The 16,662-nt window shown below is 38.8% G+C and overlaps 1 protein-coding gene and 2 long non-coding RNA genes across 7 annotated transcripts in view; 2 read left to right on the top strand and 1 right to left on the bottom strand.

The window, feature by feature from the left end:
• LOC110372636 (uncharacterized) overlaps window positions 1-16,662 on the bottom strand; it is a 68,421-nt gene that overhangs the window by 9,179 nt on the left and 42,580 nt on the right. For 4 of the 5 annotated variants that reach the window (XM_064041836.1, XM_064041834.1, XM_064041835.1 and 1 more), the window contains 12 exons: window positions 11,233-11,330; window positions 9,659-9,854; window positions 7,411-9,415; window positions 6,902-7,116; window positions 6,324-6,470; window positions 5,649-5,883; window positions 4,598-5,363; window positions 4,165-4,274; window positions 2,879-2,959; window positions 1,506-1,727; window positions 985-1,176; window positions 321-436 (listed from right to left, as the gene is read on the bottom strand). In XM_064041836.1, coding sequence (XP_063897906.1) covers window positions 321-436; window positions 985-1,176; window positions 1,506-1,727; window positions 2,879-2,959; window positions 4,165-4,274; window positions 4,598-5,363; window positions 5,649-5,883; window positions 6,324-6,470; window positions 6,902-7,116; window positions 7,411-9,415; window positions 9,659-9,854; window positions 11,233-11,330 — 4,383 coding nt within the window. The remainder of the gene's footprint in view (window positions 1-320; window positions 437-984; window positions 1,177-1,505; window positions 1,728-2,878; window positions 2,960-4,164; window positions 4,275-4,597; window positions 5,364-5,648; window positions 5,884-6,323; window positions 6,471-6,901; window positions 7,117-7,410; window positions 9,416-9,658; window positions 9,855-11,232; window positions 11,331-16,662) is intronic. The other variant, XM_064041837.1, reaches the window with a different exon arrangement.
• Window positions 11,638-14,044, top strand: LOC135118832 (uncharacterized). Its single transcript, XR_010277815.1, has 3 exons — window positions 11,638-12,857; window positions 13,559-13,662; window positions 13,873-14,044. It is a non-coding gene; the product is annotated as an uncharacterized LOC135118832 (long non-coding RNA).
• Window positions 14,084-16,147, top strand: LOC135118843 (uncharacterized). The gene is made up of 3 exons (XR_010277821.1): window positions 14,084-14,230; window positions 15,266-15,325; window positions 15,533-16,147. It is a non-coding gene; the product is annotated as an uncharacterized LOC135118843 (long non-coding RNA).

Consider the following 16,662-nt stretch of genomic DNA (forward strand, 5'->3'; position numbering starts at 1 on the left):
AAATTTATGGATGGTTTTGGCTAAAATTTAAACTTCTTTGACAGTTTTTACGAGTAATCATTGAGTTGCCCAGGTGACTGGGTTGATGAGATCAGATGTAAATCACTGATTCTCAGCTGCATCCGATTAGATTGAAAGTCGACCCAACATATTTGCAAAGTCAAACCCAAAAGTCTTATTATCAGGAATGTTTAGTAGCTGGAAGGATTGTTTGTTTTTATGCTGTTTAGTCAAAATTCCTTACGATAATTTTGATACCCAATTGGCCCTCATGAATAGCAATATCTATACATTGTGTGCCAATATATTCTGATACATACGCTATTAGATATGGAGGCAAGCTTGTGCTGCAGATTGAGCATGTACTCGTTGTACGAGTGCGGCTTGTTAGGCGTCGACGGCTGCGACGAGCCGGTTGAATTCACGTTCGTCATGCCTGTAAATAATACAAGAAGTTATTTGTAGAATAATGTGTGCTACTGACGTCTCGAAAAATGACGCAAAACTTTGCTCGTATCCTGTGCTCTGCTGTGTGTGTGAGTGCTGTGTGTTCCCAACATGAGACACGTGTGTTCTCGCGCGTTAGGTAAGGTGAGGAGGAACGCTCGGGCCGCGTACGCGAACTGAGCGCACTGCACGTCAAATGTAGCCGCCGCGCGTGCAACCCCCGTCAAGCCAAGTCAGTCACACCTAATGTAGAAGTTAAGAAGGGACTACATCACAAATACCATTAGGTATACATTAAAAGGGGCAAGAATTTTCATCAAAAAACTCTCTTTTATTTCTCCCATAAAGAATAATTATTGGATGATTTCCTTCAGATGCCTACTTTTCAGCCATGAAAACTTTTTCCAGTAGTTTAGACATTAAAATGTAGAACACTTTTAAAAGTTATACTTTTTTACATTATTTTGTAGTGATACTAAAGCATGACTGAACAGATTTTTTATTAATGTTTTAAAAATAGGATTTAAAATGATTTACCTGCCATATCCATGTCAACAGCCCTCCTCGCCAACGCATGATGCACCGCCCTATGTGCCACCAACTGACCCAAGTTCTGATTGATCAGACCCAAGTTCTGACCGCCTAGTGCCAGGTTCTGACCGCCTAGCGCCAAGTTCTGACCCCCTATGAGATTCTGACCGCCTAATCCTAAGTTTTGACTTGCTAGACCTGGAATTAGAGGAAATTATTTATGAGAAATCGTGAGAATTTGAAATTGCAAAATGGATCCAAACTTGAGGACGCAAGCAAAGATGATAACCCAATTAATTGATGATTTGGTTACATTATCTTATTTGCGTGTTTATAGCTAGATGTGAACTATATATAAAGCATATAAGCTAAAATTTATTTGACCTCTTATCAATTTACCATCGATTTCTCTGCCACAGTCGTTATTAAACAAAGAGTGCACTTTTTTGAAATTGATTTTAATAATCACCAAAACCCAACTCCCCAAATCACAAAACCAAACCAAAAAAAAAGTGCATCACAAATACCTGTATAATTACCCAAGTTCTGACCCAGATTCTGTCCCATCAGATTCTGGTTGAGCGCTAAATTCTGGGCTATGTTCTGATGCTGGAAGGCCAAGGCCTGGGGCGGCAGCGGCGGGCCTAGGCCCATCATGTTGAGCTGGCTCATCTGCTGCGAAGCCAGCTGGTTCACCGAAGACTGCAGGGCCTGCTGCTGAGCTGATGATGGAAAGATTGGATTGAGTCCTGTGTTGTGAGAAAACAGTGTTATTATCGTGGTTTTGGCGGTGTTGGCCCTTTTGTTTCTGTTTCACTTTAAAATCCGCCATTTTTTGCCGTCTATTTAGTTGTCAGAAAAATCCCTGTTTCACTTTTCTCTGAATGACATTTCTAAACCGCCTATGAAAGCCATAATTTTGGTTCTGCAAAGAATATTGCAACTGAACGGGCACGAACTTTTGTCTGAAATTAAGACTGATTAATTTGTAATGGCAACAAAAAAGGGGACATCAAAAGCAAAATAATAAATATCGATTTCACTTGAACCACTAAACATAAATATAATCTTGCAAAACATTTATTTGGAAGCTCTTAAATAATCTAGAATGTGTGCGGTGAAACAGATAACATAAAAAGCCAACATATAAAAAGGTGCAACGATATTTAACAACAAAATAAACATACAGTAACTAAAATAAATCTCGACAGTCGCATAGTCGCTTGAATAACTCCACTTCTTCAACGTAAGGTTATCAATTCCACTCTCAAAACACACAACACATTCACAATAAGCTTGGCTTGTAAAACATCTAGTAGCACAGGGAGAGATTAGAAAGTAAAAAAAAAATAACCATCATAGATCTAAAGTAAGATCAACAACTACAAATAAGGGTCATATTCAGACGTCATAAAAATATATCAAACTCCATGGGAGTGCTATTAGATGTTTCACATAGAAAGAAAAAGACTAATGTCCGTTTTTGTGTACATTCCCTAGAAGTCACGCAGCTAGCCTTATGTGGGATAGTCATATAGTATTAGTTACGAAACGAATATTTCAAAATTACATAAATAAAACGGTTTTTAAGTAGATAATTTTTCTTCAAATCGACAAAAATTATGTCCTGTTTTATTTTCACAGCGTTTTATTTTAAATGCGAGTGGAGAATTTTCGCAAACGGGACATCTGAACTCCAACTCATGTTTCAATTATTTCTTTCGAAACATCAAGTTAGTTGCACGTTTCCAAGGAGTCTCATGGAGAAGAACCGGCAAGAATCTCCATAGACATTATTTTCAAAAACTCTTTTCTCCTCCAAAGGCTAGATTTTTCAGGAGATATCCACAAAAACCAACTTAAGAAAACTAAAGAGAAAAGTAAGCAGCATATAAGTTACCAATGAAATCGTTGGCGAGCATCGGCTGGTAGTACTTCTGCTGCGGATACTGCGGCGGCAGCCGGGCGGCCATCATCGGCGCTGACGTCACGACACGGTTAGTCACACCGGTGCAGGGTGGGGGTGAGTAAATCGCTCATTTATCAATGAAAATGTTATGTACTTTACCAGGAAAAGGTATATATTTGTTTGAAATTGAACTACAAGTGTACATACACCGTCAACCAAAGACATATGCCCCAACATAGTTGAAAAATCGTTTGAAAATGTCAAAACAAGTAAACTAAGTAAACTATCGTTTCGACATTTTCAAACGGTTTTTCTACAAAGTGGATCATACATGTCGGTGGTTACAGAGCATTGCGAATTTCGAACTTATTGTTTTTTATTGTCTACGGAAACTTGATTAAAGAAAGTAAATTAATATTTTGTTATATATTCAAAATTATACATAAAAGAAAATTGAGCGATTTACGTACCCAAAAATTACGGATAAACACACACTGACACTACGCTACACAGTCGTCCACTAGATATTTAGCTACTTTCAACAGAACTTTAGTTTTACAGTCTATAAATTCATGATCATAATAAATTGTACACTGTAATTTAGAAGTTCTATAAATTCGGTCAAGTTAGAAGAACTTTGAAAACTACGGCCGACTGTGTATGTAGAAATAGATCGTGCATGAACGGAATATTTTGTAGAAAAGAACAAAAGAGAAAAATAGAAAAACATTAATGTGGTCTCTATTTCTGGTTTGATGTTTACGTAAAACGATTCGAAATATCGATTACTATAATCGATTTCAGTGAAATAATTCGATCTTTTTACGTGAGAACATTTTTGAGTGAGTGAGACATTATTTAAAAACAAATCATTCAAGGGAACACAGAGTAAGTGGTGTTACAGCTAATTGAAATGAATCTAAATTAAACACAAACGATTAAGCTGCATCAAACTTATTTTATTATTTTATTTTTTATTATTTTTTCCCAATTTTTAAGATATTCCCATTCTAGTTATTCTTGTTCAACTGACCTTATAATTCATTCAATTGGTAACTTTCATAAATTCATTTAAATTGATATGGAATTCCTAATTCAATTAATCACAATTCTTGAAGTATTACGGATACATAACTTTTGATGCAGCCATTCAAAAGAAAGTAATTAAGAAATCAAACAGAAAAGTGTAACACATATTAATGAACATCAAAAACGTTCTAATTGAAAAGAAAACAGTTTGAACAGACAAACAAATAGTTTATATTATATAGACATACCTGGTTGAGCATTATTGAGTATGGTGTTGTGTAGGCCGAGGTCTGGTTGTGGGTAGGGTTGCTGGTTCAGTAAACCCAATAGGTTGGGCCCCGATAGGTTTTGTTGCTGGCTGTACCGAGAAAATAATAAAAAATATATTTTAGGTTTTATGAAATAAGGAAATAAACAACAGTCGACTTTTACGTCATTGCTTACATTCACAATATGTTACATTTAAATATATTTCCCATTTCTTTGATGAATAAAATAATATCTAAGAATGTTTTCAATTACAGTAGATAAAAAAGAATAATCAACTCGCTAAATCATCAAGTTGAGCGTTATGTAACCAGAGCTGAAAACCTCAATTATCGCTTTAAAGTTATTTTGAAAATCTGTAATTGTTTATATATTTATCCCGGCGAAAATAACATTATTCTAATTTATACTCACTTCATAATATTCTGTTTCAACAGCATCCTCTGTATATTTTCAGCGTTCGGCATAGCATCGGTCACCCCCGGCGTTGGAGTCAAGGTCTGCTGCGTCGACATGCCCAGCCCCACCTGCCCCAGCCCCATATTCAGCCCCAGATCCCCACCCACCCCCATTGGCGTCCCCACTTGACTCAGCCCCAATAACGGCGTATCAGTCGCAATTTGTAAAGGAGTTGTTAAGTTCGGTTGCAGGTTCGAAGCGGCTAGCATAGGATTGATGATATTCTGCACAGGTACTTGTGGTATACTCTGGATGTTGGAAACTATAGGAGCAGGTACCATGGTGACGGTTACGGGTACTTCTTGAGGGACTTCAATAGGTCGTTCTACAGGTCTTTCGACAGGTCGCTCGACAGGTTGGATCTCAGGTCTTAAGTCTACGGGTGGCTGTATCTGTGCTGGTACGGAATACTGGTGAGTAGGAACATATTCTTGTGGGGGTAGAGTGGGGGGAGCTTCCTTTTCCGGGAGGCCGTTGACTTGTGGTTCCCGGGGCGGTTCTTTAGCTGGTTCTTTAGGCGGTTCCTTGGGCGGTTCCTTCGGTTCGCTAGGCTCGGGAGCAGGTTTGTCCTCGGGAACGTTTTCCCCGCGGTCGACGACGGGACTGACTAGAAATCGGGATATCTTGCGAGTGGGTTTGGATTGTTTCTTCTCGCCGTTCTGTGATTCTGTGCTGCCGGAGCGTTCCGGCGCCATTGATCCGCCGTCCGATTGATTGGAACCTGGTTGTATAAATAGTAATGTTATTAAATACTAAGAATAGAATGTTCAACAAGTTGTATTAAATTAATTTGCGTGATAAGACAATAATTTGCAATGTACAAGAGGCACAAATAAATGAATGGAAACAATAACCTCGGTCGTATATAGCGCGAGACACTCAATAAACTGATCAAAGTACAATGATGGTATGAAATGATAGATTTTAGACGGTAAACGTATGATAGCAAAAGTTTTTTACGAAGCATAACATAGCATATAATTAAATCTTCAGTTTTCTCACATACCTATAGAAGAAGCAGTGCTAATCTTCCTAGCCACAGTGTCAACATGCGCCGGTATAGCCGGGGCCGGCGCTGGGGCTGGAGCCGGGGCTGGGGCCGGCTCGGGCTCGGCGGAGTCGTACGCCAGCTCGGCGGCAATATTGTCGTGGCTGGCGGTGGGGGTGGTGCACTCGGAGTTGTCCTGGTTCGAGTCTGTTAGGTTTTCCTCACGTTCTGTTGTTTCTGAGTCGTAGTCAGTCTGGAATAATAGTATGTAGGTTATAGAGATTGTCTATGTTGAAATGACAAGTTCCTTCTAATAGTACAAATGAACTACAACATTTTGAGTTCATATTGTAAAGCTTGTGTGAGTAAATGCGGTAACGGGGTGCGTCATTTCAGCTTCGGTCAAGAGTTTCACTCGCTTCCCGTGGGAACTACTTGACGCACATTGATCATAATTAGCTTATGGCCTTGCTCGATAAATGGGCTATATAACACTGAAAGAACTTTTGAAATCGGTCCAGTGGTTCCTGAGTTTAGCTTGTCCAAACTCATCAGCTTTATAATATTGGTACAGATGTCTTATTAAATATTTTACTAATTAACTGGGTTATTATCCTCCGAGCCTTTTTCCCAACTACATTGGGATCGGCTTTCAGTCTAACTGGTTGCAGCCGTATTACTAAATTGTGTTACCTTATCGATATTGAGCCTGAGCGCGGAGTGGTGTGCAGGGTTGAGCACTGGGGTGACGCCGGGGTTGCTGAGCAGCTGACTCACGATGTCCTTGATCAGCTCCATGAACGTCGCGCTCTGCCATTCCGGTAGTAGGTTATTTGATACCTGGGGAAGTAATACAGAAGTTTTTTCAGTTTAGGAAGTTATTAAAGGGTAGATGCATGATAAGTGGGTAACATAATTTAATACCAAGAAGGCATAACACTAAAAATATAATGGAGGAAAAACTAGAATCCAAGCGAAAATCACTTATTTTTTTACTGCTATGACTGTTGACGCTTCACCGTTTGGTTGGTTTCTGCGCAACAATTCACCTAATATTTCGAAACGACAAAGTTTGCCGATAACTGCAAGTGTACTTTCAGTATATTTTTCTATTCAATTCAAAACTTTATTTTCTCTCATCAATGGCCCATTGGTAAATACCTTAAAAACTAACATATATGTTATATACAAAGTATATTTTTATATATTTTCTTGACAGACCTTTCCCCATCACCACCTACTTATATACCATGATTTAGAGTAAACCTTACCAGATTACTAGCGATCTCCTCAGGATTAACATCAGTGACATCGAACTTGAAGGTGACAGTCTTGGACTTGGACTCCAGCTGACACTCCACCATGGTGGCTGCCTCATTGACCTCCAGGACAGTCAGTTTGGGCAGCTTGTCCTTCTCCCGGGAACGTTTCTTCGAACCCCGGGACTTTTTCTCGCCCGTTATCGGAGAAGATATTGCTGTACCCGCTGAAAATAGAGTATTTGGGATTGAAATATTTTATGGAATGATTAAAAAGATGTAACAGGGGAATTGTTTAAAACGACGAATCATTTTTAGGTTTTCTAAATATATAAGGCTATATAATACTTGGGTTAACTTTCTTCATTATATTATTTTTCAAATATATAGCTCAAATCGGAAAATGAATTTTATTTCTCAATTATGTGGGAGGACAGTTCACAACCTATATCAATTCACGGAAGACTCACAACAATATACAAAATAATTTAATTTTGAAATAATGCTAGATGGTAACTGACCTTCTTGTTGCTGGGTCTCTCCCTGCTTCTCCTCAACGGAGCTAAGTTCAGGCTGGCGGATAGCCTCAGCATGGTTATTGGGGAACTCCGTCAGCGGCGTGTGGAACTGCTCCTTCTGTCCCCCATTGCTCTGGTACCCATTCTCCACCTGCTCCGAAGGCAAGTTCAGCTGCTGCGGCTGTTGCACCAAGTCTTGTTGCATCTGCATCTGTTGCGTTTGAGGAAGTTGCTGCATAGGTTGAGGGGGTAACGACTGGGGCAGCGATTGCACCGGCTGCGGCATCTGCTGAACTTGCGAAGGTAAAGTTTGCATCTGTTGTTGCATCGGCTGTATTTGCTGTTGCACCTGATTGGAAACCGGTTGTGGGATAGATTGCACCGGTTGCGGCTGTTGTTGTATTGTATGCGACAGCGTTGACGGCTGAGGGACTGATTGTACAGGCTGCGGTATCGACTGCACCGTTTGTGGCACCGAGTGCATCGGCTGCGGCACCGAATGCACCGGCTGAGGCACAGCATGCACTGCTTGTGGTACTGACTGGGGCATCGATTGAGGCATCGACTGCGGTATTGACTGTGGAACTGACATCTGCGGCATCGGATCTTGGACAGGTTGCGGCATCTGTTGAGGCATGGAAGCAGCGACAGACGACGGTATGGAAGACTCCATCTGATTGGATTGATACACATTAGGCATCATTTGCACAGGCTGGCTCTGCGCTTGCTGGTACATTTGCAACGGATTGGCAGTATAATTCTGCACGGGAGTGCCTTCATGACTAGATATCTGCCTCTCGTTTTGTTGCACCACGCTGAAGTTTTGCTGCATCTGCATGTTATGCGGGAGTGACTGGCCCTGCATTGTGGTAAGCTGGTGGTAGTGGTCATCAGACCTCTGTTTGTTGTAATGCATCTGGTCGACCGACATCTGCTGCTGCAGCTGAGGTTTCTGTCCGTACTGGTCCGGCATCATTACTTGTTGCTGATCGTGTACGTCTGCCGAACTGATCTGGCTCTGTTCTGACCCCTGCCGCTGGTACATCGGCCGTTGAGACCGAAGGATTTCCTCCACCTTCTGCTGTTGCTGATCCATTAATTGCTGTTTTTGCAGCAGCATCGCCCAGTTCTGTGTGATTATATTCTGTTGGGTTTGTAGTTGTAGTTCCTGCTGAGCTAGATATTGTTGTTGTTGTTGGAAATGCCTGAAGTGTTGCGGAGAGAGAGTCTGTCCAGGCATTTGGAGCTGTTGCTGGCCTATTATCTGTTGTTGTAATACCAGCTGTTGTTGGGTCAACACTTGTTTCTGCATGTCGAGCTGTTGTTGCGCTTGAGCGACCTGTTGTTGGGCCTGCGCCACTTGTTGCTGTTGCGCGAGGAATGTTGGATCAACAGCCAGTTGTTGTAACGTGGGCTGGGCAAACTGTTGACTTTGATGGAAGTTTACGTTCTGTTGCTGCCGCTGCGAGCCTATTAGATTCTGCATTTGTTGCTGCAACGCTTCTTGCTCTTGGTTCTGTTGCATTTCGAGGTTCTCGTTTGGTTGCTGTGTCATTTGTTGCTGCTGCTGTTGCTGTGGTTGTTGGGATTGCGTTTCAGATTCTGACTCCTTCCTAGACTGTAGCGTGTCCGGCCTCTGTATGATCTGAGCGAGTATGTTTTGTAGGTTCTGTAGCGAGGGGTCGAGCATTTGGCCGGTGACGAGATTCTGCGGGACGGACATCATGTTGTCCTGAGCTGTGAGCTGTTCTTCGAACTGTTTCTGCTGTATGGCGGCTGCTTGTTGGGCTATAATAGTCTGTTGTTGCTGAATTATCTGTTGCTGTAAGACTTGGTTCTGGTTGTTAATTTCTGCGGTTAACTGCTGGTTGAGTAAGTTCGGCTGCAGCTGCGCCTGTGAGGGGGTTTGTTCTAGAAGATTCTGTTGTACCTGCTGCTCCATGAGGACCTGGCCTTGGACTGACTGTTCCAGCATTTGCTGGTTGATGAGATTCTGCTCCATCATTACCTGGAATAGACAGAAAACATGAGGATGATGATTATAACTTTTTTGTGACTCGAAGAGCCTCGTAGGTTTATTTATTGCTATTTATGTTCTTCCGCCAAAAACTTGCTCTTAGCCTCTCTTCCCAAATTGGTAAGGTTTCTCGAGTTATTTAATTTAATACACTGAAATTTTGGATACCCAGAAAAAATTGGTGTCTTTTATTTAGTTCCAACACCTGCGCTAGATTGACAAAATTAAATATACCTGTTGCTTCAAATTCTGTTCGAGAAACACCTTATTCTGCAAGATCTGCTGGTCGGTGGCCATGGAGGGGGAGATCCTGGCCTGCATGAAGTTCTGCTGCAGCAGCTTCATGGCTGCATCCTCGTTGTTCAGCTGTTGGAACTGCTGGTGCAGCAGTTGCTGCTGGCATTGCAGGAGCTGGGATTGCGGGTCTAGTCTGTAAGAAAAGTTATAAGATTTACGTGAAATACCTGGAGATATTAATCTTATATGGATCAGACTTCACCAAAGCACATTGGAGCGGTAAAATTCTTGAAAAAATCGTTCAGAATGATGTTGGAATAACGAAATTCTATTGGATGTTGCAAGCCTTTGGCTGGGCCTTTGGCTAAACTACTCCTATAATAACACAAAACTAGAACAAGTCAATGAATTCACACTCCTTGGTTTAGTAATAGATACACATGTAAATTGGAAAGCACACATACAAAAAATTCGAGCAAAACTATCAAAATTCTTATACGCCTTACGCGAAATTAAAAAAACTACCAACCTACAAACAACACTTGCCACATACTATGCCTACGCCCAAGCGTGGCTTAGTTATGGCATCATATTATGGGGTAATAGTACAGATTCGCACACCATTTTTACCTTGCAAAAGAAACTCATCCGGATAATAACCAATATTGAACAAACAGACAGCTGCAAACCACATTTCCAAAAGCATAAAATTCTCACACTTACCTGTTTATACATCTTAGAAGTATGCAAATTCGTCCGTCATCACCCTGAATTCTATACTACCCGACAAGATATTCAAAGTAAATATAGCCTACGACACAAGAATAGATTAAACCTACCTACATCCCACCTTAAAATACATTCTTCCGGTCCGCTAATAATGTCAATAAAAATATATAACAACTTACCTAAAACGATCAAAGATGAAACGAAAACGACTATGTTTATAAGTAAATTAAAGAAATTTTTACACTCTAAATGCTACTATACAATAAAAGAGTACATGGACGATAAGTCAATAAAAAAATAATAAGTAAGTACATACAGACTCTCACGCACACACACATACACAACAAACACACACACACACACACACAAGATAAGAATATAACATGTAAATATATTTCAGTTTTATTTTTATTTAGTAATAAGTATAGATTTAATAAAACTAAACTAGGTAATAATTATAAGTACTGCAAACCTCTCCTACCTCTTTATGCTGTGCCCTACCGGGTCCATATTGTTTCAAATATATTGTTTAAACTTTATAAAAATACCACCTGTATTACATATGGAATGCAAATAAAGATTTGAATTTGAATTTGAATTTGAATTTGGGCATGGCTTCGTCGGGCAATAGTGTTAATGGACACCATAAAATCGCCGAGTACATAATGTAAGGCTTAGAATTTACATAAAAAGAAAAGACAAACACCTCCAAATACATTTTAAAACAATAATTTTTGTCACTTCTTTTGAAGCTCTAACTCAATCATCAACCAATACAAAGAAGATATATTTAAGTTACTTTCACAATTATTACACCAGGTTTTTTAAAGATGTAAACTCACTGTACGCCTGCCAGGGGCTGGGGTCCGACTCCGTTGAGGAGTCCGGCCTTCACCTGGTCCACGGGGCCCGCTTGCTGCTGGTTCTGTATCATCTTCATCTGTCCAGACAAACAAGAAATAAAACTCAAACTCAAAAACGTTTATTCAAATTAGGCTGATAAAACAGCACTTTCCGAACGTCAAAAACAAAAGATAGCCCCCAAAACGCCCGCCCTTCACCACTTCCTATGTGTTTTTGCTGGGAAGAAGTGGTGCAACAAACTCCCCAGCAACACTTGTTTGAACCTTTAAGAATTTTTCCTTATGAATGTAAACCTCAGTTACGCAAAGTAGTTGTACATTTTTACTATATAGATTTTACAAACACGTCATTTTATGATAGTCAATAACAGGATTAGGCTCCCAACAAGCAAAATCAGTACTTTAAACGTTCTTTAAGAGCATTTTATTTTCACTTATAAGAATCTTGTAGCATGCTACAAAGTTGAATTTGGGCGCAGTTATACGAGCATTTAGTTCTATAACTATCTTATAATCATCTTATACAATGTTATTAAGCCTTATAATATACTTGACGAAGCTCAATAGCGCCTTTAATGATATGAGACTAAACAATTACAAGTGCAAACACTCTTGTTAGTATCTGACGTAAGTATTTTATTAGAGCAATCTTGTTTATAAAGCACTTGTAATGGTCTTAGAAAATAGTTTTAAGTATATTTTAATACAAGTTATTTTCGTTGTTGCTTTGACTGGTCGTGCCGGATTTTTTGTGTTACCACGCACGTAAAAACGTAAGTAAACTTACTATTACTATTATTACTTGTAGTACTTTAAAACATCGGTAATATATTGTAAATATAGTGTGTGAACTCGTGGGGAAGTAATATTTACTGTAAATATGTATCGAAATTTAGTTAATTTCACGGGGCCCTTCGAAAATTCCACATTAGTATAATGTTGCGAATAAATTATTTCATAAATTCTTATGCATATCGGCCATGTTTTAAAATTGCTCTTGATTAAGTCCTTTATGGAACCATTATAGGTAAACTAGTACTTGTAGCAGTTTCTGTCCAGACTACTCGCCTCCATTTTAAAACAAATTAGGGTTCCCTTGAAGTAAATTAAAGTCAGCTAGCTAATGATTGATTTTCCTTTTTAGGATTTAATCAACAAGATGGTGGTCATTTTTGATGTTGACTGTTTTTTGACCAAATCGTCATTGATTTTACTAAATCATGTGAGATGGCCTTGGACAAACACACATTTTGTGTTATCCGAAAGCTGCAATGGGTGTGGATTTCCAGTTTATTTAAACAATATGGATAGACCTACTCACTTCATTTCTAATCAAGAAAATCTAAAACTTTTCATGCATCAAAGCTTTTTTTGGTGCCCGAATTGCTCCCAGTACAGCATATATGACCATTACATAGAAGATGAATGCACAAATTGCTACTGATTTTGTATCCACATAACTTTTTACACACGCAAAAGTACTTAACTAATTTTAGAATAGTGCTATCCAATAAAATAATAATAAAAAAAACATTATACGGCTGGGCAACCGAAATAACAAGAAATTCCTTCCCGCGCCACCCTGTTTGACAAATATTTTGAAGGTACGATTATACAACTGCTATCTATCGAATTACTATCTGTATCAGTGGTTTATAGTACGGCCGCGGAGTTATAACCGATTTGACACATGACGAATTGTCAATTTTAGTGAAGTAAGGATTAATTTAATTACTTTATTTACATCGAGTATACACTTATATGTAAAAATATGTAATGTATCTACAGTATAAGGATGTTACGAAGTTTTTCCGATTCCGAAAAGTCGGAAGTTCCGATTGATACACCTCCGACTCTGGTTTCGGCTTCGACACTATTAAATCGGAAGTCGATCGGAGGCAGCGCCACAGGAACAGCAGTACCTAAGCATGTACGAACGAAATTAAACTTGCCGCACGGGAATCCCCTCTCCGCGTGCTTTCTGTCGATTACTCTATCACTTCTTGTTTTGCATGTAATGAGATCGTGTCATTTGTTTCGTGATTGAATATTTATCGCGTCCAGCAGGCTCAGTAGCAAGCGAGCAACTTTTTAGTGGTTCTGGTCTAATCTATGATCCGTTGAGAAATAAATTGGAGACAGAGATAAAGCTGCGCAGTTTTGTTTATTAAATACAATTTGCTACTTTTGGAGTCACTTCATTTGCTTTAATTTAATTAATTGAATAAAGGGAATAATAAATATTAAGAATCTGTCAAATCAGTAATAACTCAGCGGCCGTATTATAGCGGTAGTACCTACACAGCTGCAGTACGGGCGCCAGAGGTGCGGGGGGCGGTTGCATGTCGAACCAGTAGCTGTCTAGCAGTAGTAGCACCTGAGTTGTCAGGAAGAGCGCGTGTGCTTAATGTGAGTAAGGTGTATCGCCAGAGATTTACGTATTTTTACTATATTTGAAGTAACTTTCCTAGAGTATAGTAGCTACTAGTATTTCCTAGAGACGGACCTGATCACGCGTTGTGTTGAAACTCTCTACGAGGCAAGGTCAACGTGTTTCCACAAACTTGTGGGTGATTATATTATTCTTTTTTTTCTAGTCAAACATTATTTTGTTTACAGGTTCAAAATGCCATTTAAAATTGTTCAGACCATTGAAAAGGGTAACATTGTATTGACATGTGTACCACATCAATGGGAGAGCGATGGAGTTTTGTATTGGCCCAGAAAACAAACCCAGTCACAGACGAGTAAGTTACAAAAGGATGAAGGTAGTTGGCCCGATGAATCTTGGGAAAAATAAACTGTGCGGTAAAAGGCGGAGCATAAAACGTATCAAAATGCAATACATGAAATTGATATAATGAGCAATAATTCAGACACAGAACCTGACATAGAATACGTCTCATCAAAAAAACAGCGCAATTGCTCTGATCTTCCACAGCTGTCATATGATAATATGGCAGAAGAAATTTTAAAGGTTTGTACAGAAACTTCAACTCATCTTGGCGCGCGGCTCTATGTGTGCGTAAAGCTTGTAGGCATAGATACCATGACTGCGGGTGACTAACTACTAACAACCGCGGGCGGCTGATTGTGATTTGATTGTTGATCAGACTATTAAACTGATTAAATATATAGAAATGTAACAATAAAGATTTACGTGACGTTAACATTATCCTTATTACTAACTAGCCGTTTTCCCGCGGTTTCACTCGCATCCCGTGGGTATTACTGCCCGTACCCGGATAAAATATAGCCTATGTCACTCGTGGATAATGTAGCTTTCGAATGGTGAAAGAATTTTAAAATCGGTCCAGTAGTTTTTTAACAAAGTTTTCCTCTTTATAATATTAGTATAGATAAATATATTTACAGTGTTTAATCTATACAGTGTTTTGTCACGAACTCTCTTATTTTGGAAAAAGAGCGAAAAAGACAAAACACTGTGTAGCGTATGTATACACTATGTAAATATTTTTGTTAGTAAGGTATATATATATTTATTATGATATATTTAACAACTGTATGTGACATTATAGGTATTTTCAATTACTGAACCTGCACGTGTTGCTCGGACGACGACTGAGCGTCACCCGCTTCACTGTCACACAAATCAAAGCTGCATATTTATATATATGTGCACACGCACTCTAGAGCCGCGCGCCAAGATGAATTTAAGTATACTTATGTGCTTTTGAATTAAAGTTAATTGATTTCAAAGTCGCTTCTGAAATACCTGTTTATAGTGCATGTAGCTGACGTGATATTTTCACAGATCGTGGATCGATTTTACATTAAGTAGGTATTTCCTTTTGTCTGAGAGATTATATGAACTTAGACTGGTACAAACAGCGTCACGCTGTGCTAGTCTCTCGTGTATTAGCGTCACTATGTGGAAAGGGCTAGCATTATCGTGACGCTCGCCGCGCCGTCTGTACCACACGAACGAAACCGTTGCTTTCAAAATTGTTGTCCGTTATTTTTAAATGATTTCAATAAATTATATTTTCAGAATAATGAGCATAATGCTTCTTCAGCAATAATACCTGAAGATGGAGAACAAATAATGGTGGTAAGTTATAAATACGTAACATACAAATATATTGATGTTATATTACGCAGAGAATATTAGACAGCAACATAGTAAAATGTGCCGTTACTATAAGTATATCACCGTTCCAAACATATAAGCTCACTGTATTGTACTAACTTAATATTTACTTACATAAAAAATAGTATTGCCGTCATATTTAGCTAACTCATGATTGTTATTGTTTAGACTAATTACGAAATCACGACACCGAAAGAGTCAACTCCATCTGAAACACCGTTGAGCGCGCCGCAAGAAAATATTGAAAAATACATTGTTATTCCTGAAAGTAATCAGTCGGACACACCTATAATATACTCGTACATTAATAAAGAAACAAGTTTATCAGAAGAACAATGCGAATTAAAATCCATGAAAATAGATATCACCACTATTAAAAGTGACCTAAAATCCATAAATGACGATATGAAGACTATAATGGGGACCCTGAACACAACACTAAATAATCAAGCCGTATTACACGAAACACTGAAATCGATTTTATTACAAGTGACTGAAATACAAGTTACGAACGAAGAATTCATTAAAAAATCTATTACAGAAAAACAAAACCATTCGTTGATGTTAAAACCAATACAAGATTTAAAAGATTTAGAAGAGTTTGAAAATAAATTGATGGATTCTGATTATAGAGAAGATTTACTAAGAAAGTTTAGTGTGTTTGGCACTAAAGGGACAGGAAGGGAATCACAAGAGCATATACAATTATTGATATTTTGTTTGAAAGAAAGTTTTTCAAATCGTGTTCGTGGACTGGAGCTTCACGTTCCCAAAATGAAACAACAGAAAAATCTGCTTAAAAGGTTTCTCTAAGATGATTGGTTTCTTTTTGAAGTTATTTATAAACAAGACTCGTCGTTCCATTTAACTGACTGTCATAATTTTTAAAACAATTTTGCGAAATGCCGATCAGCGGGCCAAATCGAAGCAATTACGAACTTCCGCAAGTAAATGCAGAGGAAAAATAGCGCCAAAAGGACTTCTTCTGAAAATCCTACATCTACACCACAAACCACTGGTAACCAATTAGAAGTTGAAGATGTTACAGAGGAAATTTTTGTCTGAAACTATTTGATCTAATTTTTATTTGACTAAGTGACTTTTGCATCAATATTAATTATAACACGAGAGACATTAGACTACCCCAATCTGTCTTTGACAGTTTGGGATAGTCTGACGTGCTGTCGTCACTCAAATACAAATAGATCAATATCCTAGTAACTAAATCAAATCATTTCAGACAAAAATTTAGTCTGATCTGATTTGCTGAAATTATCTTCTAAGTTGTGTAGTTTTAG

This window comes from Helicoverpa armigera, chromosome 26, assembly GCF_030705265.1.
Source record: "Helicoverpa armigera isolate CAAS_96S chromosome 26, ASM3070526v1, whole genome shotgun sequence".
In the NCBI taxonomy this organism is placed as follows: Eukaryota; Metazoa; Arthropoda; class Insecta; order Lepidoptera; family Noctuidae; genus Helicoverpa; species Helicoverpa armigera.